This window comes from Arachis hypogaea, chromosome 3 (assembly GCF_003086295.3).
Source record: "Arachis hypogaea cultivar Tifrunner chromosome 3, arahy.Tifrunner.gnm2.J5K5, whole genome shotgun sequence".
Taxonomy (NCBI): Eukaryota; Viridiplantae; Streptophyta; class Magnoliopsida; order Fabales; family Fabaceae; genus Arachis; species Arachis hypogaea.
The window spans coordinates 136018351-136043100 of record NC_092038.1 but is presented as its reverse complement, the minus strand read 5'-3'; the positions used below and the strand labels follow the sequence as shown (position 1 = coordinate 136043100).

The 24750-nt window shown below is 32.7% G+C and overlaps 3 protein-coding genes across 4 annotated transcripts in view; 2 read left to right on the top strand and 1 right to left on the bottom strand.

Annotated features, from left to right (window-relative positions):
- The first annotated feature begins 1693 nt into the window (after positions 1-1693).
- Positions 1694-4403, top strand: LOC112734171 (plant UBX domain-containing protein 2). Its single transcript, XM_025783395.3, has 3 exons — positions 1694-2813; positions 3447-3725; positions 4021-4403. The coding sequence occupies exons 1-3, from the start codon at positions 1959-1961 to the stop codon at positions 4258-4260; spliced, it is 1374 nt and encodes a 457-aa protein (XP_025639180.1). The 5' UTR covers positions 1694-1958; the 3' UTR covers positions 4261-4403.
- A 7300-nt stretch (positions 4404-11703) lies between these two features.
- On the top strand, positions 11704-14436 carry LOC112734169 (protein TIFY 7). Of its 2 annotated transcripts, none has more exons than XM_025783393.2 (7): positions 11704-12103; positions 12568-12704; positions 13070-13332; positions 13422-13509; positions 13590-13872; positions 13994-14051; positions 14131-14436. In XM_025783393.2, the coding sequence occupies exons 1-7, from the start codon at positions 12019-12021 to the stop codon at positions 14249-14251; spliced, it is 1035 nt and encodes a 344-aa protein (XP_025639178.1). In that variant the 5' UTR covers positions 11704-12018; the 3' UTR covers positions 14252-14436. The 2 variants fall into 2 exon arrangements, with proteins under 2 accessions (XP_025639178.1, XP_025639177.1); XM_025783392.3 differs by having other exon boundaries at positions 11802-12103; positions 13979-14051.
- Positions 14437-15448: 1012 nt separating this feature from the next.
- The window catches only part of LOC112734162 (mediator of RNA polymerase II transcription subunit 23-like), a 15758-nt gene continuing 6456 nt past the window's right edge, over positions 15449-24750 (bottom strand). The window contains 16 exon segments of the mRNA XM_072228111.1: positions 15449-16261; positions 16352-16455; positions 16970-17151; positions 17831-17893; positions 17896-18580; positions 18685-18925; positions 19097-19245; positions 20013-20138; positions 20218-20331; positions 20633-20803; positions 21820-22065; positions 22160-22322; positions 22825-22919; positions 23191-23274; positions 23570-23847; positions 24006-24213. Of these exon segments, the coding sequence (XP_072084212.1) occupies positions 16060-16261; positions 16352-16455; positions 16970-17151; positions 17831-17893; positions 17896-18580; positions 18685-18925; positions 19097-19245; positions 20013-20138; positions 20218-20331; positions 20633-20803; positions 21820-22065; positions 22160-22322; positions 22825-22919; positions 23191-23274; positions 23570-23847; positions 24006-24213 (3111 nt within the window). The 3' untranslated portion in view covers positions 15449-16059.

Sequence of the window (24750 nt, the reverse complement as noted above, 5' to 3'; positions counted from 1 at the left end):
TAGCTGGTCTTACGCGAAGGGGAGAAAAAAAATAAGGAGAAGAAGAATAGGAAGAGGAGGGTAGAAGAAGGGGTTGTGGGTGGTCTCTAAAGTTGCTAGCGGCTGGTGGCTTGGGAGGGAACGACAGAGGGAGACGTCGCGCGCGGTCTGGGTTTGTTGGCGGCGCTAGGGTGGTGGCAGCCGGCAGCGAGCTTGTGAGGAAAAGGGGCTGGCTTCGGTGGTCCTGTAGGTTGCGCCAGTGGTTCACAACGTTGCAGGCGGAGAGGGGGGTGTCCTCTGGTGGTGGCTCGTTGGCAGGGGGTGATGATGAGAAACCAAAGAACAGAGAATAAGGGGGGAAGAAGAAAAAGAGGAAGGGAAGCGGAAGGGGAAGGAGAAGGGGAGGGGGAGAGGAAAAGGGAGACTCAGGTGTTTTTTTTTTTTATATATATAATACAAAACGACGTTGTTTTAATCCTCTTTAATGGTAATGATGGACGAAAATTATTTTAGGGACTACTTTAAATCCCAGAGGGCAATTTTGGAGACGAATTTAAATAATTATTAATTTCAGGAATCACTTTGAGACTCGAGTGCAAGTTCAGAGACTACTTTGAGATTTAACTCTTTTTATATATATGTTACCCTACTCTCTATAAAATAACATGTAAGTTACCTTCTCTGATGTGTCTTATTTTAATGTTTATTTATTCTAAATTTTTAGTAGAATTTATTGGATGATTAATTTATCTAATAAAATAAAAAATTAAAAATTGATTTCGGGTCATTAAAATTTGTTGAAAATTTAATAAAATATTTGAAAAATAATGTTATATATTACTCTTTTATTTTTCACACAAAATCTCTTATTTCTAACAAAAATTAAATAAAAATTCAGACCTTCATAAAAAATAATTGCAAACTAGCTACATTAATCTTTAAAAAATAAGATATAAAATGTTTCAATTTCTTCCTTTTTTCATATAATTCGATACGAAATTGTATAGAATAAATTTTCAAATTTAAAGATCTATTTGACACGATAAATTTTTTAAATTGAAAATTTTCACGGTGACACTAATTTGTGTTTTTATTTTTAATTTGTCACATCAATATTTTAGTTTAGAATTTAGTTAATATAAAAAAATTTTAAATTAGTATTTTAATAAATATATAACAAATATATTAAAATAAACATCGAATTAGAATGTGACACATCAGAGAGGATAACTTATATGTTACTTTAGAGAGGGTAGATACGTAAAGTAGCATTTACCAATATATATATATATATGAATCATTTCTATTATATCGATATAATAATATTATAGTTATTTATTTACATCTTTTTATTTTATATCTATTTCTTCTTCTTTGTTGATTTATTTTATAATATTTTTCAAATATTTGGTATTTCTTAATTGCTTAACTAACTCGAGTGATAAAATTATGAAAGAATAAAAAAAGAAGAGAGGAAGAATATTATATTTTGTATTTTTTGATTGATTGAATTATATTTTAAAAGTAAAACTAAATATATATAGAGTATTGGGTTAAAAAAGATAAAAATAAATAAAGATAAGATAAGAATAATTAAAGATAAGATAAGATAAAATAATAAAGACTAAAATTATAATTGAATTTATATATTCTGATAGACTGAATTTATGGGATACGATACTTTTTTATTGTTGTCCTCAGATAAGGTGGAACCGCGGAAGAGTAGTTTAACGTCGAAAAAAAAAAAAGAGTTGCTTAACGGAGGCGGCGTGGGGTTAGTGATGAGTGATTACTCGCTTTGGTCCCTGATTACTCCGTAAGAATATTACATACATATTCTGCTGCACTCGTTAGTGTTTGTCAACGGTCTCAAAATTGAACGCGCAAAGCACCTCCTTTCTCTTCTCTTGCTTCTGAGCTTCCAAGGTTTCCTTCTTCTCCTTCTTTACGCGATTCCTCTCTTGATTCCCCTTTAGAAAATGGACGACGTTAAAGATAAGATGAAAGGCTTCATGAAGAAAGTCAACAACTCTTTCACCTCTTCATCCTCCGCCAAATTCAAGGGACAAGGTCGTGTCTTGGGATCTTCTTCTTCTCCCTCTCCTCCTCCCTATGCAACCGCTAATTCCACTTCCACCCCTCGCCCTCGCCCCCTCAATTCCAATCCCACGCCCCCGCCCCACAAAGCCACCGCCTCTTCCGGCGAGAGGGATCGCAAACCTCCAACTTCTGGGTTCGACCCATTTGATTCATTCGTCACATCATCCAAGAGATCTCAAAACGGGTATTCACTTAATGTATATGAGTGTCCTGTTTGTGGCAATTCTTTTAGATCCGAAGATGAGGTTTCGGAGCATGTGGACACTTGTTTGAGTAACAACGGTGAGCGTGCTGATGTGTCTCAATTGCCAGACACTGGAGCCGACTCCAATGCTGAATTGGAGGTTTGTGTTGGCACTTACGTCTCAGGGAAGCCTTCCCACGGATCCATCGACATTCTTTTGAAGCTGTTGAAGAATGTTGTTAGAGAGCCTGAAAATGCCAAGTTTAGGAAGATCAGATTGGGCAATCCTAAAATTAAGGAGGCTGTTGCCGAGGTTATCGGTGGAACTGAGTTGATTTGCTTTCTTGGCTTTGAACTTAAGGACGAGAATGGCGAGACTTGGGCCGTCATGGAGCTTCCTTCAGAAGAGCAGATAAGATTGATCAAGAAAGCAACACTGTTGCTGGAATCACAGCTGGTGCTGCAAGTATCTCCAAAGAGTGAGAATTTGGCTGCAGCTTCTGCTGACAACATAGATGCAAAACCTGAATCCAAGCCTATCGACAGACAGGTAATACTTTAATAGTCTCTGTATTTTGAAATCACATTTAGGTCATGTGTGAATCAGTAATTACTAGTATTTGGCTTTGGAATCATGACACTGGGGGTTGGTTGGAAAACTTAGTCATTCTTTTGCATTTGGTAATTACTGATGGATGGCATAAGTTGGTTTGAATTAGGAATAGACGCAGCAGATGTCAACAAGCCATAATCTTTGTAAGAATTTCACTCAAATTACTCTAGCAGAAAGACATAAGCAAAACTGCTGAAATGTATCAACCTGATGAATCTTTGAATAGAAGCCCTGTTTTTATTTTCGTCTCAATCTGTTAAGGGTCATATTTTGGTCTTCGTTCCAATTCTTATCCTCATTTACTGAAGATAAGGCAGCGGCAAAGAAGCCTTAATCAAAACACGGATATACCTTGTTAGTTGTTAGTGGATATCTAAATAACCTTGATTCTTCAAATATATTCAGTTTTATTCTCTATTTGTTATTTTGCAGAGATGAAGTTGTTTGTCATTGTCTTTCCTATTAGTTTTGGGTACTTTGGTCCATTTAAAGTATTACTGGCAAACCAATTATTTAGATTAAATATCTCTAAACTTTTGTCCTGTTTAAAAAAAATATTGTTTCTTATAGGTGAAGGTCTTCTTTGCCGTTCCTGAAACTGTTGCAGCAAAAATTGAGCTACCAGATTCCTTCTATAAACTTTCAGTTGAAGAGGTGAGAAGAGAAGCTGAATTAAGGAGAAAAAAGATTGAAGAGTCTCAGCTTTTAATTCCCAAGTCATTAAAGGAAAAGCAAGCAAAAGCTGCCAAGAAGAGATACACAAAAGCTATTATTAGGGTTCAGTTTCCAGATGGAGTTGTACTTCAAGGTGTATTTTCTCCATGGGAACCAACTATGGCCCTCTATGAGGTTTGTCCTTCAACAAATTTGATACTTGGTTTTGAGGGGAAAAATTCAATCATAGAAGTTGGAAATTTCTTGAGCTAACAATTTACTGTTGGATAACTATAATTGCAATTTACAAAGAAGTTCCTAGTTGTATAAAATGATTTATGTTGTATGTATATATATTGTTGTAAACTCATGCAATACATTATGGACGGATTTGACTGTTACCTTGCATATCCCCCATCTTTTATAAGTTTAGTGTTTCTTCTGGGACAGTTACTCAGCACTATTCTCAATTTTCATGTTGATGATGCAGTTTGTCAGTTCTGCATTGAAACAACCAGGTTTGGAGTTTGAGCTAATGCATCCGGTAGTAGTCCGACGGCAGGCAATCCCTCGGTTCGCCAAAGCAGGGGAGAACAGTAAAACATTGGAGGATGAGGACTTGGTACCTTCAGCTCTAATCAAGTTCAAGCCACTGGAAACAGATTCTGTTGTTTTCACGGGTCTCAAAAACGAATTGCTTCAAATCAGTGAGCCGCTTGTAAATGCTTAAGCAATCCCTAAGTTTTTTATTTTCTCTTGGTTTTGTGAGGGGTGGGGATGGGGATATAGATATAATTTTATACTCATTTTGAAGAAGTTATTTTTCAATTACATCATAATACAATAAAGGATAAAATATTGTTTTAGTTTTAATTCTTAACAGTTGTTTCTAAATGTTTGAAACATTTTGTTTTGTTTTTGTTCTAAATATCTTATTTTGTCTATTTTAAAGTTTGGTTAACATTCATATTTTTACTCCAAAAATACATTTTTTTCCAACCCTTTTCTCACCATTTTTCACATAACATCAAAGTATCCATGAACTCAAATTCCTTAATCCTACTCATCAAACACTAACCGTTGCAATCCCCATTTCGATTTAGCATACATCAAAGTTCAAACACCAACCTCCCAAGTCACAATCCCCATGTAAGATATGGGCTTTCTTTTGGGACTCACTTCCAAATATGGGCTTAAACAACACACCAATACTATCATACATATATGATCCAATGCTCTCAATTCCCATTTGAACTCGGTTCTTCAGACCCAAGAAAACAATGACACCCAAGAAGAAAGTCCGAACTATCCCTTTTCCCTTTTCTTTCATTTGAAAGACTACAAAACATGGTTTTTAAAGTCTTAACAAATGCCATCGATAATAGATGCATCACAAAAGAAAATCTATTTTATTTAAAAGTTGTATTACATGATGAACAGATTTGTAATTAACAACAAAAAAAAAAAAAACAGAGAAATCAATTAACTAAATATTGTTTTTCTTCTTTTCTGGAAGGAAGAAGGGAGAATACGATTGTTAGCTACATTAAAAAATAACAATGTTATATGATTAACAAAAATTATTATTTCTAATAATAAATTTTAAATTCTAAATTCTAATAGTAAGTCCAAAATCTTAATAGTATAAAAATAAGATATTGGTCCAAAATATTGTCTAATATTAATAAAAAATATTGATCCCTAACATTTTTCTTAAAAAATTGTTAGTCACCTACAACTTTTTAAAACCAAAAAATATATTAGACTTTATTGCTTGCTATATATATATATATTGATTATTATTCCCTCCCAAACACTTTACTTCAAACAAATATCAACAAATAGTTAAGTAACTCTCTAATCTATATGCCTCGAATCTTTTTAAGGGGATATTAAAGTGGCAATGAACAGAATAAAAGCATCTGACTTATTGAATCTATTAGAAGTTAGTTAATTCTGACTCACTTGACCACTTCCAAGTTCCAATTGAAGCACATTGAGTTATTGTTTTAGCAACTGTAGTGCACTTTTTATTCCCCTTCTCTTTTTGGGTTTTAGTTATCTATATAAATAAATAAAATTTAATATTTTCAACTCTATATCTATGCATATTTGGAAGGAGTTAAAGAAGTACGCAACAGCAACAGGTATCGTTTTGGTTTAGCTTTATTCATTCCCATTATATCATCTTTCTTTTGTTTACTTTAATCCAGAGAAAAACAACATATTCATTCACTGTCCATTTCAATTATTAGTATATAAAGATTCACATGGGTTGCGGGACACACTCCCATTTTGTTTATAGAAAGAAGGTGCAATGCGCATTATTAAAGAATCCTTTTATTTAGGGTGTTAGTCTTAGTGATAAAGTCTTGAGAGAAAAAGTAATCAACTCCAAAGCAAATGATTGAAGTGAGTGCCCTTTATATATTAATAATAATACTAAGATCCATGTGATCTGCATGTCCTAGAAGGAGGCGGTTTTATGAACCAATCAAGATCTTTAGACAAATCTTCCTATTTCTCTTTGCATACTATATTCATTCATGCATTTCAACACTTAATATTATTGAACAAAACTACTATTTATATTCCAAAATCAGTGTACATATATTTTATGTTAGTAACTAATTTTAATATATATATGATTGATTATTGAATTAATTGGATTTTGCTCCTACTTTTTAGAAATTAAATTCGTTAATTAACTAAATGGACTTGGTATATGTAAAGATGAATCTTTTTAATTTTTTTAATTATTTAATAAAATATGATCTCTCACTTTATATTCTTTAAGTGGGACTAATACATTATTTGAATAAATGATAAAAAAAATACAAAGCAAAAAAATAAGAAAAAAAAATAATTTTTTTTGTGTGTTATTTAGATGAAGAGAAAATTAATAAATAAAAAATAAAATATTCTTTTTGTTTAAATAAAAAAATAAAAAGAAAGACAATTATAACGAAATAAAATTACGTTAATATCTTTAAGCATTTTGTTTTTTTATTAATCAAATAATAAGTCTGTAATTTTACCAAATTTTACCCATTTCTCTTCTATTTTTATCTCATTTTTTGAGAAAAATTTTATATGGGATTCGCACTATTTTTTTTTTTCATCCAATTTTACTTCTCATTCAAACAATAAAAAAAATTATTATTTTTTTCACATTTTTTTCTTTTATTTTTTATAAATCCAAACAACCCATAAAAAAAGTGAAAAAAAAAATTAAATAATAAAAAATTATAATTCAGCAAATAATTAAAAAAAATTGAAAGGATTTACTCCTATTTTAGGTAATGGTTCATGGATTCATCCCCCAATGCTGCTGTGGCGATGAAGACATGGAAATATACCTAACAAGAACAAGTAACAACGCACACCTAAAAGGCTAAAAGTCTAAAACTAAAAGGCTATGCTTGCTTCCCATGTGAGCCACTCTCCCCAACAAAAAAAAAAAAAAAAAAAAAGGTTTATTGAGTACTAATTAATTTCAAGATGGTGATAGCCTGAATAGGCATATGTTGATTCATCTTATAGAATTGTGGTCACAACCCTATGATCATGACCAGTTGACAACACCATTAGCAGAAAAATAAAAATGAAAGTATACGTGATTTAATACTATGAAACTTCTTTTTTATATATAACTACACTAACAATAATGCATGCAAATTACACGTACACATATATATCGACTTTATTAGGTAGGTGTATAAAAGAAATTAACTACTAAATATAAAATATATATTAAAAATAAATTAAACACTATATATATTTATATATAAATATATACGGTGGCTAATTTGGCTAATTTTTATGTGTATACATAATATAGTATATATATGTATACAAACCTCATTTTTTCAGTAAGATAATAACACAAGAATTAACGAAAATATCTGCGTGTTATTGTTAAATTTTCGATTTCTCTTTCAGGCACATTGTGGCTCACGTTTCATAAGCGTATACATATTTGTCGCCCCTCGCACCCAAATACAATTGTGTGGCGATGTATAAATTAACAAGGGATAATGTCTATTAGTCTCTATTAGTATATATTCATTCGTTTTTAAAAGGTAGGTCCATCATTTTTAACTTTTTCAACACATCAATATTTTTCCCTTTCATGTTCTGTTTGACTTTATATTTTTTTTAAAAAAAAATTATATGGTAAAAATATAAGTTTATAGATTTTTTTTATAGAATAAAAGATAAATTGAAAATATTAAAACCTATATTTTAAATAATAATAAGATAATAAAAAATAATTATAAAAAAATTATACTTTCCCAATTTTAATATGTATAATAAAGTACCTTTCTTTTAAATATTTTCTTTTCCAAGGAAGTTCTCACTTCTCACTCCTCACTCCTCAGAGTAGAATCCCCATATATTAATAGTTTAATACTACTGCTTTGCGTTATTGAAGATGCAGGCCGAAAGCAAATAATTTTTTAATAAATAGGATGGTGACAGAAATAAAAAATTTATTGCATCTTCGTCTTTGGTTCGGATTAATTTAGGATACTATATATTTATACTGATTTTGTAATTAAAATGTAGATGTAAACAATGTTACAGAACAAAGGCGTGGTATTACGTTGCTTTCAGTTTAGGATTACGTATCCATTATTATATTACAATATGCATGGGTGCAGTGTTGCGTTGCTTACACAATTTTACTTCTACAACTGCATATTCATAACTAATTTTATAATGCTTGGTTCGGATTGAATAGCATGCGCATGTTGATATATGATATAATAAATAGAGAAACGGTTCCGCTACGTTCTGCCAACTTCTGCCAACTCTTATTTATAATTGTGTTTTATGGAAGTGTGTTTGTGGATGTGTCTAATAAAAATGTTTGTATTTAATAGAAGTGTCTTTATAGATATATTTTTTAAATGTGTCTCTTTATATATGTATTTAAAATATATTAATTATTAGACACATCCACGAATATACTTCCATAAAACACAATCATAAATAAGAGTTGGCAGAAGTTGGCAGATAATATGTTGGTATCCTATATTTTTCCATAGAAAAAATATAAATAGATAATAAAAATATTAAATAATGTGAACAATAGATATATTAAATATTCAATTTATTAGGTGTGCAGATGATTATTCTAATATTAAGATTTAGATGAGTAATTTATAATGTAGTGTGTGTTTTTTTTTTTGGTGACTAATGTAGTATGTTTTTACTTTATTAGGTCAATTTTAGAGCTTATTATTCATATTGTTCACAATAGCCATTGTCAACTTAGCAAAGTCTTAATAAATAATAAAAAAAGTATAAGTAAATAATAAAAATACTAAACAATATAAACAATTAACCATTGTCTACCTAGCAAAATCCTAAATAATAACACAGAGTAATAATGTAACAAAACAACTATATTTTACTAATATTTTTTTTTTCAAAGTTAAGAGTGAGACTTGAATCCGCGATTTCTAAGTGAATATGAAAAGACTATATCATTTGAAATATAGCATATTAGCCTATATTTTACTAATATTAAAGTTTGAAAAATGCGTCACTAATTTTTCTTATATTTAAACTACGACGACGAATAATAATAAAATGCTAGAGGATCAACATATATAATTTATTATTTTTTGTCAATAATTAATCATTAATATTTAAAAATATAAATTAAAAATATATTATTAAATTATTAGACTAAAAAAATATATTAATAACTAAAAATAATCATAAAAAATAATAAATTTTAATAATTTTTAAATATTTTTTATAATAATAATAATCAACTTCTTTTTATATTATTAAAAATACTGGGCTAACATTTTCTCTAAACCAAAGTGGTAGTCATACATGTGAAACCGAAAACTTTGTTCTGTTATATAGGCAAAATGGATTAAGAAAAAGAGACCATTTTTTTGTGGGTGTCTAAAACACACGAATAGTAAGTCACCAAAAAAAAAAAACACACCAATAGTAATGGTTAGATAAGTATATTATTGAACGTTTTTCTTTAGGTTTAATTATTGTATTGGTTTTATAATTTCGTGAAATTTTTAATGAGATTTTTATATATTTTTTAATTAAGTTATTATACTAATTTTTTTTAATTAGGTTTGTTTTTATAGTAATTGACTTAATTGTATAAGACTCTACTAAAAAAAATTGGTGTAGAAACTCAAATAAAAGAAAAAAAAAGGTGTATAAATTCAATTAAAAAAAATTAGTGTAAGAATCTAATTAAAAAAAATATAAGAACCTAATTAAAAATTTAGTAAAATTATAAGGATCAACAGAATAATTAATTTTTTTTATAATATACGACATCATCAATTATTGAACTTAGTCATGATTGTGGTGTTTCTTTGTTTGGAAGCGATCCCCCACCAAAGGATTTTCTATTCGATCATGCTATTTATAAAAATAAAAAATTAATTATTCATCAACTACCGCATATAAAAATATATTTAATATTTTATCATAATATTTATTATATTAATATATATAATTTAATTATTAATTCATTAAAAAATAAATTATTTTAATAATTAATTTTTAGTGTATATATAATATTTTTGTTTTTTCTAACATTGATGATATGAGTAAAGTTATAGATGATCAGTTTAGCTTTTAAGAGAATTTAAAATCTTAATTTAATATTTAAAAATGCTTCCATCGATGTGTTCTAAATATTAGATGAGAATTTACATATAATTATTTTTATGTAATATTAATAGTTAATAATTATTAAATAATAATTTAATTAAATATATTAAATTATTTAATAATTTTTAAATATTAATTTTATATAAAAGTAATTACATATAAATTTTCTCTAAATAGTAAATAATAATGTTCTCTTTCTAAGAGGTATGTTATTAATCACATAAATTATATTAATACTTATTCTTATCTAGAGTAGGTATTACGCTATTACAGATAGTATTACAGTATTAATCACGCACGTAAAATAAACAAGGGTAATAAGTATTTAGATACCGTTTGGAAGAAAGATAGAGGAGGAGAAATTGAGATTAAAAAATAGAGATTAAAATAAATTTTATTATATTTGGTGTAAAGTAGAAGATAAAAATTAAAATAAGAATAAAGTTGTAATTTAGTTTATATAAAAGATAAATTTAAAATTAATTAATTAAAATGAGATATTTTAGATAAAAATATTATTAAAATTTATATCTCCATTCCAAAATATTTCAGTCTCTTGTACATCTATTTTTTTGAGATATTGAAATACTAAAATTTTAAAAATAAAGATTGAAATTTTAATACCAATTTTTCGACTAACAAATATGATACTAGATTTCAATTTTTCCATCTCTATTCTAACCCCTCAAAATAAATGCTACCTTATATTATTGCGTTAATATTTTATTTCATGAAACCTTCTTCGGTTACACATTTTTTCTAATAGTATATGAAATTAATCAAATTATCAAATCACAACTTCATTTATTTGCTTTTGTTGTTTACATTGATAGTTGATTAGTTATATAAAGAGAGAAAAAAAATAACAGCGTATATATATGTTTGATAACAAAAACAAACAAAATTTACTTTATTTAATATTTATTAATTATTATAATAATATTAAATAAAATAAATTTTAATTTTTTTATATATATGATAAATTATATAATAAAAATATAAATTTATAAATTTTTTTATAAAATAAAATAATATTTTAAATAATAATAATATAATAAAAAATAACTATAAAAAAAATTATACTCTCTATACAAGTTTAATCTATTATATAATAGAGTATGTATATAACTATATATACTAACTAGGGAGAGGGACCACAATAATTATTAGGCGGCCGGGGAGCTAGCACATGTTTTCAACATTTGTCAAACACATCAAATATTATTGGATTACGAATATGAAACTCATTTTGGGTTAGAATATTATTATTTTAATTATAATTAGTACTCTCCAGAAATGTTTAAAATTAAAGCTAAGGCATAGCAACTATGAATTTATCATTTATGATATCTTTTCCACCTCAAAAATATAGAAAGGATAGGAATGTTAAAATGCAAGAGGTCACGTGCTTAATGTTAGCCAATGAGAGAGCAGGTGTCACCGACAACGGGAACCCAACCCAATGTTCACTGCCTCGTTCTTTGAGAAGTGTGAATACATAGCGCACGTGCTCATTTACCGGACTATCCCGTCCATCCCAACCGGCTTTACCGGGAAGCTATTAACCTTTGATTATTAAAAGTGAAAATATTTAACGGTCAAGATCTCACGAGACTTGCTCTACCTCTGTGACAAGATAGCATTGGTCCTCTCTCTTTCTCTCAGCTTTTTATTTTCCTTTGTTCTTCTTTGTTTCTCTGTGCTTCATGTTTTTCTGAAGAAGGAACAAAGTTTTTCTCTTTTGGTTTCTATTTTGGGAAAGAAGAAGAAGAAGAAGGTTCTCTCTGTTGATTGAATTTGGATAGATATAAATATAGTGGTGATAATGGAGAGAGATTTCATGGGTCTAAGCTCAAAGGAGCCACTTGTGGTCAAAGAAGAGATCAACGATGATGGCTCCAAAGATTCTGGCATGTTCCCTTCTCCCTATCAACTTCTTTAACTACTACTTCTTTTGCTGCTTAAACTTGTGAATTCAGTTTTGCCTTGCTTTCCCTTTTCCCCTTTTCTGGGTTCAATTCTACTTTTTCAGATTGCATGCAGCTTGGTTTGAGCTACAAAATTAAACATGTCATCATGTTCTTACAATTTGATTGCTTATTTATTAGGGGTCCCATCCCGTGTGTAGTAGGTTATCTTAATGGAGCTTAATAAATCATGATTATTGTTTAGATTTTCTTGAAGTAGTTTATGTTGTATGTTAAATTTGCAATTTGGGGGGAAAAACAATTCATGGTGAAGTTGTTGCCAATTTGTTGATTGGGTATTTGTAATAAACAAGTAGGTAGACATAGGGTAATTAATAGATTCCAAGTTGTGAAACTCTATGATCTGAGTGTTGAGTGGGAAATTGAGTCTCTAATTTGTATTGTAGGCTTCACCAAGGGCTCTACTGCTCAGTGGCTTTTCTCAAGCAAAGTCTCTGCTGTTCCACACTTGATGTCTTTTAAGGTTTCTCAAGATGAGAAGCCTTTTGACTCCACTCTAAAGTTCCCTGCTCCTGAACTTCAGGTTTCACACTACCTACCATCTCTCTCACTTTCTCTAGATTCCTCAGAAATTGACAAGTTAGTTCAATATTTAATCTTCTAGAGTTTTAGTTCTATTTTAAAGTCAACTTTGTACTTGAAGAGGACAAATGTTTTCATTCTGCTTATTTACTATATCTGGTATATGAAATGAACTTCACTTCACTTCAGATCTGAACTTAGCTTGATGTTTTTTCCGCCCCCAATGTCTTGTGTTTTGCTCAACATCCAAGTTCCAACTTCCCCTGTGATAAATTGACTTCACCACAATGATCTAACCTTCCATAAGTAAACCGCTGACATGTTCTTTTCCCTTCCTTCCGTTGATTGTTTGTTCTTACTATTTAGAAATCTTTCAATCACAATGGACAAGGTGGCTTTCATTTTTCCATGACTCCGTATCCTGTACAACATGATGTGAATTCTGTGAATCGTCCTCACGATGTGAAGATGTTTTCAGTTTCCAATCAAGCAATTTCAGTTTCTGTGGGGAATCCATACCTGAAGAATCACTTTGCATCGGCTGCTCAGAATATAGGCAGTGCTAATGTGAAGCAGACATTACTTGGGGGAATACCAATTACACCAACCATCGGTGCTGTTGCTGAACGGTGATTTGAGTTTGTCCTTGAATTTTTATGTGTGCAGTGCACACACTTGTATCAATTATTTTAATCTGGTTCAATTTTTTTTGAAGCAGCAATGTGAAAACAGCTCCACCTTCTGCACAACTTACAATCTTCTATGCGGGTACTGTTAATGTCTTCCAAGATATCTCTGCTGAAAAGGTACCTTTCTCCATTTATTTCACACCTTACTAACCAGGCATCCATCGTGGTTAACTTTAAATGTGGCGATATTTCTTCAGGCACAAGCTATTATGTTGTTGGCTGGCAATGAGTTGGCACAGCCCAAGGTTCAGGCAGCTGGTTCAAAGTTGGGAGCCGGTGATAGTGTGCCTGTCAATACACCACCTTGCTCCGGTGTTCCAAGTCCTTTATCCGTCTCATCACATTCCGGTGCGCAGTCAGGGAGTGGCTCCACTAGTACTGATGAATTTCTGACTGCTAAAACGACCGGGGCTCCCACCGGTTCTGTTAGTAAGGTGGAGCCTCCAAAAGTAGTCAGCGCAACCACTATGTTGACTTCAGGTACTTTTGGCAATATTATTTCTCACACTCTTGTTTTGGAATTTCATTTGCAAATTACATATTAACTCGGACGAATCAATCTGCAGTCTTGATTTATTGAATTTAGCTATCTGTGATGCAGCTGTGCCACAGGCTCGTAAAGCATCGTTGGCTCGTTTTCTAGAGAAGCGCAAGGAGAGGTTAGTATAGATACACAGACCAAGATTGGATGAAGAAATTATTGATGTGATTGTGATGGCACACTTTGTATGCTTGCAGGGTGATGAATTCAGCACCATATAACCTGAACAAGAAGAGTGAGGAGTATGGCACTGCAGAACACAATGTTGCTACCAGCACTGGTTCAAATGCTCTACCACTACAAGTGAAGCAAGGATAGCATCATAGGAGCCTATTTCAGAGAACAAGTATTTTCTGTAACTTCAAATGTTGTAGGATGGACCACTATTAATACGTACGATTGATCCCATTGGGAATAAATGCCCGTTTTAGAATTTTATATTTTCTGTTCTACCATGGACCATTATTCAATTAATGAATACGAAAGAGATAATTAATTTACAACTCGTACCATCATAGAGAGATATTAATATCATTCATGGACAATAATCACGTGGGAAACAGAAACATGAAGAAGATAGCTAGCAACGACTCCACCACTGTGGTCCTTTCGGAGGTTTTGTGTGGTCCTTGTTGAAACTATGCATGGCCTTATTCTCATCACTCATCACAATCCAATAGTACTTGCATGTTTGTAGGTAATATCAGAAAGAGAGAGGGAAAAAAAAATTGACCCTCCAACGTCAAAAAATTTACAAAAACGTTTTTGGTATATTTTAATTTATTTTAATGTGTATTGTAGCATTTGTATTTCAATATGTATTTTATACTAATAGTACACATAAATCAATACAGTTTGCACCCATATTTTTTCAAAATTTACACAAATAAATTAATAAAATTTATTTGTTGGTCAAATAATGAACAAAAATATTAAAAATTGGTGGTCTTTTTAAACCCTGGATAGAGCAGTTCACTAATTCTACCTACCTCCTTTAAAATTATCTATTTTTTTAACATATAATACTAAATTATAAATTACTTTCAGATTACTTTTAAATTATATTTACTAATACGAATGTGTTAAAAAAAAACTCCACATGAATTTTTCTTGCTAAAAAAAAATACATTGGTTTATAACATCCAACATAAAATATTTTTTTGCTAGCCACTATCGATCTTTTAATAAAATGTGATTAGAGTGGAAAAATTGTAGGAAGAAAATCAGTTAAGTTAATAATTATTGAACAAATTGACATTGATTAGTGCGAATAACACAAACAAAAGCTGCTCAAGATTACTTTCCATGCACGCGAAGATACCACGGATCCATAGCGAAGAGAATTAAATTAACTGACACTGTACCTGCCATTGGTAGTTCGGTGCCCACTGGATGCACTATTGTCGCATGCGACTATGTGATTGTGAGTATTGGATCTTCACGAGTGGGAATAATTAATAACCTTCTCAGGTGAATGGGACTAATGTACAGGAAATTGCTCAACTGCACATAAAATTTTGGAAAAAAAAAGGCGTTAAATCACTTGTTCAATATTTTATTTTTGGGGCCAAATAAAGATTCCTGGCTTCGCTTACGTGTACAATCCTCCTATCCACGCCATCAATGGAAAATTACAAATCATTTATCCATGAAAAGGGGCAACTGCACCAAAAGCATCCTCTTAGCTTAATATATGGATTGATGATGAACAGGCGTACATGCACAGTAACTCCTGAAGAAAATTGATAGGCATTACCTAGTACCTAAGTTTCACAGAAAACATTGCAACATATATATACATTGACACTTTGGAAGAAATACAAGTGTAAAATCTAAGTTGGGTTCTTAATTACAATATCTAGATTCTGTCGTCAGTTTGTCACCGGATTGTACTTCACAACATGCTTTTAAAGAAACATGTTCAGTCCTGGAGGCATTCCCACTTCTTAACACTAAACAGGCCCCATGTACAAAAATGTTAGCGTGACTACCTGCAGGGTTCCAATACAAAGGTAACAAATATTTGATCTCTGTATACATGGGAATGTTTAGCTGAGAAGAATAAAGCTTGAAGTTTCTTTCTCCTCACCACTTACCCCGACTTGCTGAGGGTATACACTACCCGCCTAAGTCGGATTCTGTACCAACTTTGGATGAGATGCAGCGTATACAGAAGAATTCACATCAGGTTTTAGGTGTGAAAGCAGATGCTGAATGTCCGGACGAAGATTCTCTGACGCCCTTCCAATAAGAGCCAAAACATCTGGTCTAGGTTTGCTGCTAGCTTGCACTGGTCCTCCCTGACCTTCATAATGGACGGCGTGATGGCTGAACACCAAGTATCATAGAAAAATAAGCAGCAGGCAGCACAAGATAAACTTTAGAGCCACATTTTAGATCAACGAGTAGAGAACTTACAGGAAGTCAATGAGATCAGCTACTTCCGATGCTTCAACGGCAGCTGGTGGTTGGGAGTTTTTTCCAAATACATCCACAAGTATGCTTAAGAGTAATGACAGAGTCTGACAATGAACGGTTGGGAGGAAAAACACAAATACCAGAAAATCTTAGTAACCCATATGAGCCGTCCAAAAAGAAAAAAAAAATTACTCACAACCCTAATCTCTAAAGACAATAGCCACAAAGAATTTTTTTTCCCCCCACCAATAATTAAATCCAAGGTTTTGTGAAACCAAAGCATTGAACTTGGGTACATTGGAAATACCAAGCTTTCTACTGTAGAATCAGAACGACTGACCTACCACTATGTAGCTTGCACAGCAAGCTTCCCATTCCTCTCTACTATAGTATCAGATACTATCATTTATATCATATCAGAATTCTCTCTCTCCACTTTTTCTATCATGGTTCCATATTCATGTTTACGTCAAGGACAAAGGAAAGAGAGAAATTATTGATACTGTGATAATACTAGTGAAGGATACGCACAAGCTCAGCCTGATCACATTCTTATTGTAAGCATATTCACACATAGCATGAAAATTTCCTAAAATGGTGAAAATGATGTTTTTGTACCTTGATGAACAGTGAATGAGCATTGGCAAGTTTTGGAAGGAGTGGACCAATGATACGAAATGCTATCCTCAACATTGCAACTGATTTTATGGGCTGAAGTTGCTTGATGATAACATGCGCCCCTTCTAACCATTCCTGAGGGAGGTTACTGAAGAAAGAATGAAGCAAGGCAACAATATTCCCTGAAATTACAAGCCAAGACCATGACTGGAAGCTTGCCTAATTATCACAAGCATATCCTATCCTACCAAGCATAAATCTAGGTACCAGATTTCAATTTCATGCAGATAATGCTGATAATGAATACAAAAAATTAATAATTATCCATTGGAAGATTGAATTATAAAAAAGATAACAAAATACAGTTTCAAACCCGAAGCTAGTTCCATGTTCTTTTAGTTAATCTACTATTTGAAATTGAAAAAAAAAAAAGAAAAAGAAAAAATTCTCTGAAAGAGAAACTTCAAGAACTTCCACCCTATCAGTTGGCTTCTACCTTAATATAACTAGAGAATCTAATTTTGGGCAAATGACATCTTTTAGAATCTTATATTGACCCAGTATTTTATCCAGCCCTATTTATCCCTTAAAGGCATAAATACCTCAAGGAAATTGTGCATGTTGGAAACTTTTACATGCCAACCTCAGAGATCCTTGGTCAAGGAATTCATATATATTTCGGTTAGGAAAATGTCACCAATTGAGTTGCATCTTGTAATATCAATGAGAGATTGATATATAAAATTTGAAATCTAACAGTATGACACTATGATTGTTACCAAGGGGAAAAAAGAAGAAAGTTCCAATGTTATGACTTAAGCAATGTAATCTTTAGGAGACAATGCCTCTGCAAAACCATACCAATAGCTGTTGAGGTATTGTCCTGTGCAGCCCAAGTTGGATCTAACAAAGCATAGCCAACGCAGAGTCTATTTCACCAAGTGACCTTTTCCAATCTGTAAGCCACCAGTTTTCTTTTATAACTCGTGTCGTCTCCAAGTAAAGCTGAAAGTGAAAATCGGAAGGAAGCTGAGCCAGTAGGAGGCCACAAGCTTGGATTAACAAGCAAGACAGTTGTTGGCATGTATAACCACTTCGTGAAGCAAAATTAGATGTATTTATTCCAGGATTTGAAGGAGTTGATCTGCTTGCCCCAAGAGAATCTGAGCTTCCCCCTGAAGGCGATGTTGGTAAAACTGAACCTTGCCCTGTTGAACCACTCTGGAGACCACCGTTGGACTGTATCAGTGTTGGTTGTATATTAACAATAATCTGAACCAGAGATTGCACTATCTGAGAGGCAGATACAGGAAGGGAAAGTATTTCAAGGACAGCTGTCTCGAGAACTAGCTGAGTATATGTGCCAGGATCCTGAATTTGGTGGAATGCCTTCTGGCCCTCAGAAGAATTTGCTGGTCCAGACTGAGACATAGCTGGAGGCTTGTTATGTTTTGTTGCATCTACCATTGATCCAGATTTTGAATTGTTATGCAATGGTGGGATAACATTATTCACTAACCCCAATAACAGAGTTGCAAAATAATCCAGAGGAGGACACACAGCAGGATTTGGTGAAGTTAGTTGCTGCGGGAATGACTCAGAGAAGGGAATCTGAAATACATACGCATCCAATTATAGTTGCAAAAGTAAATACCATTTTATGCAACCTTAAGGAAACAAAACAAGACTACCCAGAAAGCAGGTGGTTTTTATACCTTGCTGATATCAAGTACATTGAGTATACGGACAATAAGCTTTGGAGGAAGATGACCATAGAAGTATGCAAGTATATCACGAACAAACGTAAATCTAAAAGGGTGGTAAGCAAGTAATGTAGAATACATGCACAGTATTCTGTCTGCTGGATCCATAGCATCATTTTCAATAAGTCTATAAATAATAAAGGGGATGACTGGAAGCAAACGTGCTGCAATATCATCAAAGAACACAGGGAACCTGGAAAGTTTGATACAGCTATGTCAGGGCATGCAATTTCAGAGCTTTGCAATGAAAAACTGTACACATGAAGGGGCATCTGGATAAAATTACCTAATTTTATAGAAACATCAAACAGAAAAAAAATAAAAGCATACTTTATCTCATCGGGAAAGACTGAATTTAGTATACCTATCCTTCCCTGAGAGGTGATTTCCAAGAGCCTTTTGTACCTCTACCCGCTTGTATACTCCTGTGTAAAGCCAATGTTCATGGGGGCCATGTGTAATACAGAAGAGTTTCACTCTTTGCTGAAGCTCTTGTCTATCAAGTAGACTAATCTGTAACATGGTCATAACATTATTCATCTTTGAGACAACCAAATGCTAGATAAAACATTCTTTTAAAATTCTGAATAATAGGAAGCAACATTACTTTGAGTTAACATAATTTTATATATTATCTTTTGAAATTAACATAATTTTATATTAAATGTACTTGGGTAGTCAGATTTTACGTTTGTGCATGAAATTTGAAAAGTCATTAAAAATTGGAACACAGAACTTGTAAATGGCTTTCAAATAGCTTAAGCATTTAGGAATACAAGAATTCAAACAGCTAAGTGATTTTCTCATCTTGGTTACATTAATATTAAATGTTTTGATAAACATTTTTATCAAAAGTTTTACTTAAAATAATCTTTTTCCTAAGTTTCCAATTTATTGATGCATTAAAAGCTTTGAAGATTTCCACTATCGAAATCTTAACCATACATTCAGGAACTAACTAGCAGAACCCTAGTATTAAATGTTCTCCCCAAAAGTCCCGGTTCCATTCAGCAGAGGAAAAAGAGGGGCTAGTAAGAGAAAAATCAATCTAGGACTTAGTCATGCAACAGCAGTTTTGTTCAAGGACCTTAACATCGAAAGAAGACATGGTTAGTAAGACGATACAAACATAGCTGACAATAAGGCTTCAATAAGATATCACATTTTTTTATTCCCATGTCAAACAGCAAGGAATTTGATCACCAATTCTTAAATGGTTCAAATTTTGCAATGGTAAACACTACTAAAACATCCACAGATAGAGTTAAAAATACACATACCACAACACGCAAAGCATGTGGGTCATCATCGCGATCAATAAGTGCTAAAAGCAAGATATCCAAAGGAAGTAACTCGTGTGTCCAGACAAAGAAGGCAATGGTTGCACAAGCTTTTGATAGAAGGTCCTGTCAAGAAAAACTAGATGAATATTGAATATCGATAAGAAGATACTAACATACAAAAAGCCTAGTAAGAGCTATTAACCTGTAAGGAATGTCCTTGCTGGAGCTCCACCTGCATGTGATGAAGCAGAACATCCACCATTGTGTAAATGTTAGCTGTCACCTCTTCAGGAGAAAATTCCTTCAGCACGCGTCCCTAGACAAATATGGAGAACTTGCTGAATTTTCGTCATGAACTAAACCTATTGTGATTTTAGTAAAAATTTAGGTTTTTATAAAGACCATGGCATTGATTGTTCCATGTATCCCACCCCATTAACGATGAACATTTTAATTATTGTTGCAACAGTGTTTCGGAAATTAAAGAAAAGAGCTAGACAAGAATGTTCAGAAAGTGGCAGACAATAAGCAAATGGTAATTCATTTTTAATCTTGTAAAGTTCTAGCAGCTACCAACACAATGTGTATCATTAAGATGACAGTGAAAAGAATAATACCAGGTTCCCGGTGTTAATGTTTTCTGCTTGGCCATGCATTAATGTCAATGCACCTGCACACAAATATCGTCGGTGCTGAGGGAAACTATGATTGATATAGGTCATAACATAACTAGGATCAGCTGACGGTGAAAGAAGCTGGGTGCACTGGATTAGGACAGTGGATTCTGTCTGCAAAAGTGTCTCCAAAGTAAATTTACATACCAAGAGGGAGAAAAAAAAATAATTAATAAAAACATATTTCCAACAACATATTCACTAGCCTCTTTACCTCTAACCATGTTTCATAAAGCAAAAACTTCTATTCAGCTAGTTATTTCTTAAAAATGTAATCTAATACATAGCGGCAGTTCATGTCATGCTTAATTTATAAACTTCATACATACCACAACTTCAAAATAAACATGTATGGTAATTTACTGGTTCATGCCAAGGATCAACCATCCTAGAAGGTTAAGTTGTTAGGTTTTGGTCCTACTGTCCTAGTAAGATACTCTAAGATGCTCAGGCATATAAAATCCATTTAGGCTTCGAAGTTCAAAGTTTGGACCAGCACAAACAACAGTTGGACCTAATCCACTAAGACAAAGTCCTAGAATGGATCAGTACCTAGCACACATTGGCTGGTGAGGCACACCTTTTTGGTTAAGGGCCCCAGAAAACATAGGAATCTAATTGTTATCATGGCACTAAAGGGATTATAACCATCAAAATGTTAAAAATAACAGTTGTCTATCTTTCCCACTCTAGTGTTATGTATCACAGGGTTTCGCAAAAGGAGTAGCTTTAAGTTTTTATTTCTTTAAATGTGATACTACAAAATACTATATAAGCAGAATTTTTTTTTATTTCTTTAGATTTAAGGACGATGTGATTGATAAGCATTCATTTATTGATGCACAGATGGAGAGATCTACTGTGTTGAATAGTATAAAAAGTTTGGCATGCAAAGGTCCTTCCTTTTGTTATTCATGCATGATAATTCAGAAGTGCTAAGCTTTATCTTTCATCTATTGAATATTTCCTAGCTATTGAAGTTCGCATCCCTCTTTCTTTAACGAATAATTTTCAAAATAACAGTAGCAGGTTGAGATAACAAAAGACACTATTCCATGACTTTAATCTTTACCATTTAGAAGGCATGCCAGTACATATGCAGATATGAAAAGAAAACTTGAATAACCAACCTGCTGCCATGATTTTATTTCCTGGCTTCGATTATCCATTCGGCCACTCAATGCTTCACGCAAAGCTGGAGGGAAGAAGCGTAGTGTTTTTTCTGACCATGTATGATGGCTTGTTGCCAATGTTTGTTCCAACATACTTTGTAGATAATGCAGGTGATCAGCATCTGCAACCCCACGTGTTTTAATAAGTATAGCAAGTGTTACAACAGCTGCTCGGTTCAAGGTTTCCGTAAATTCAGATGGACCCTGTAAAATAGTAGGGGGGAAAATAAAGCCTCAGTCTGTTCCAGAATGACAAGCAAGCTAATATATGTTCAAGCCTGGAGAGCAAAGCAACCACCTTTCCTTCCCTTCTAACAAAGAAGAAATCTCTCAATGAGAAGATAAGATTCAGGCATAGGTTTTCAGCTAATCTGAATATTCGATGATCTCCTCTTTTGCCTCTTAGGGCAGACATAATCTTTGTCACATCAAACATCAAGACTTTGTTTTTTCCATGGTACCTAAACGAAATGAAACTTCAATTAAAACATTGAGAATAATCCAATTCACTGCCAAATAGAAGATACGTCTTCATCTAAGTCCTTTTCTGAAAGGTAGAGGTTTAGATGATAAAACCCTATAGACCTTGAAACACCTTCAAACAAAATTGGCCAAACAAAAACAAAAAGTAAGCTCCTACACAATGTGCAGTATATGTCACTATCCAGAGTACTTGGTTGGAGCGCAATGCATGCACCTTCAATAGCAAATTTTTTGACAAGCAAGTTTTATAGGATAGGACTAGCGTTTTTGCACCATCAGTTTGGTGTAAAGCTCTTTATAAGAATTTCCCTCTCAAACATGTTGAGAGATTGAAAACTATGCTTTAGTAGATAACTCTTTTGATTGTTTTTGGCTCTTGTATACAGGACCTCTTATCCTCTCTATCTTGTATTATTCTTCTTTCTGCCTTAATGAAATTCTTCTTTTATTAAAACAAATTGTGGCATACAGAATAATCACCTGTAAAGTGGAAGTAACCGGTAGTTCAATATCTCAAGCAACAAAAGTGTTACTCCAGACTTGCTCAATAACGAAGAATTTTTTTGCACTAAATGCTGCAAAAAGTAGCATTGTCAACATATGTTTATAATAGCAATAAGCAAGCGCATAAAATGTTAAATATGAACAATATGGAGGATCAACAAAAGGTCATCCAAACAACTTCATGCAAACTTAAAAAAGATGCATTAAGAGATTTCCTGACACCATAAGATCAAGCAGATGAAGTGAGAGATCAAAGAACAATGTATTTTAACTTTTCTCAAGCATACATAATACGCCTTTTAAAAGAATAACATAAGAGGCAAGAATTTTAAAGGAAATTACATTGAAATGTGAGCGAAATAATGAATGAGGTGAGACGAGCAACAATCTAGTGTACGTTTCAACAATCGCAATGCTGGGTATAACCTGCACATAAATATTGTATAAAAAATGTAAATAAACAAATACATAAGTTATTGCTCTGAACAAGATGTAACAATTAAATAATTCATTTCTAGTTGTTCAAAGAGGAAAACAAGCACCAAGAAACTCGTAACCGCATCCCTCTCAATGAAATTTCAGTAATTTCAAAATAAGAAAAGTAATGAGGGTATAAATATTGTGCTGTACACTGTTCTTAACCAGATGTGTGTGTGTGTGTGTGTGTGTTTGTGAGAGAGAGAGAGAGAGAGAGAGAGAGAGAGAGAGAGAGAGAGAGAACCTGCCCAACAAACAAAGCCTCCTCCATTAGCATGGACAGCTTCACACATAAGTTCAATGAAAGTCCAGATAACAATGACATGGGCAAAGGGGTCACTTCTCGTGTAGCGACTAATCTCTCAGTTTGTCCCATTGTTTGTGGTGGCAACTCGCTAATGCCAGCTGAAGCTAACCAGTTCATTACAGTTTCACACGTAGGTTGTGCCATTGTGTACGACAAAACCCAGAACATTCCTATTGACCGATCATCCATGTTCATATAATCCAACATCCGATCCCCTGAAAATCAAGCACGCTTGAAAATAATCATGAATATTTCCTAATCATATTTTAAAAAAAAAAAAAAAAAAAACAGAAAAGAAAAAGATATATGAAGTCCAGTACAATAAGATATATTTCAAAATAGACCCTAAGTACGTACAGAAAACCAATAGTACCTTTGCTTACTTGTTTCCACCATTCATCTATTTGCTTCCCTTTTTGAAGCTGCTCATTATTCACATATTCTCTTGTTGTGGTGTTCAACGACCATATACGTAAGCATTGACAGCTGCTTATAAATTCAAGCAAAGTACTCTGAGGGCCATTAGGATCAGAATTTCTCTCATCTCTATGAACTGATAAAATCTTTCTGGTTGTGTCAATCTGTATGATACATGAGTTCAAGTGTTAGTAAAAGCATAAAGTAACTTCCTTCAATTTCTATAATATGTCAATCTAAAAGAATGTTCTACCATAAACTATTTCCACCATATTCCTATCGAATTAGAAAATTTATATGTGAAAAATATGCATGACTAATAGAATATGTTTTGGAAATTATCTTTTTTAATTTTAAAAACAAAAGTTACATTACACCCTTTGGGTATAGCCCGTCCCCATACGGCCGTACCCTGCTTAACGCGGGATGCTTGCACACCAAGCTGCGCTTTTATTTTTCAAAAAACAAAAAGCACAAGAACATGAAATTCGCTTTCGATAGCAGCAAGCAAAAACAACAAAGTATAGATTGAACTCAACCTTTTTAGCATCTGGGTTCAAAGTAGACGTGACCAGCTCCATCCGAATTATCTGAGCAAGTAGCCAAGTCACATGATTTGTCTTAAGAACAGGATGATCACCCTCTGTAAGCCGTGACACCAATTTCTCCACAAAATCAACAAAATCAATGCACCCATTTTT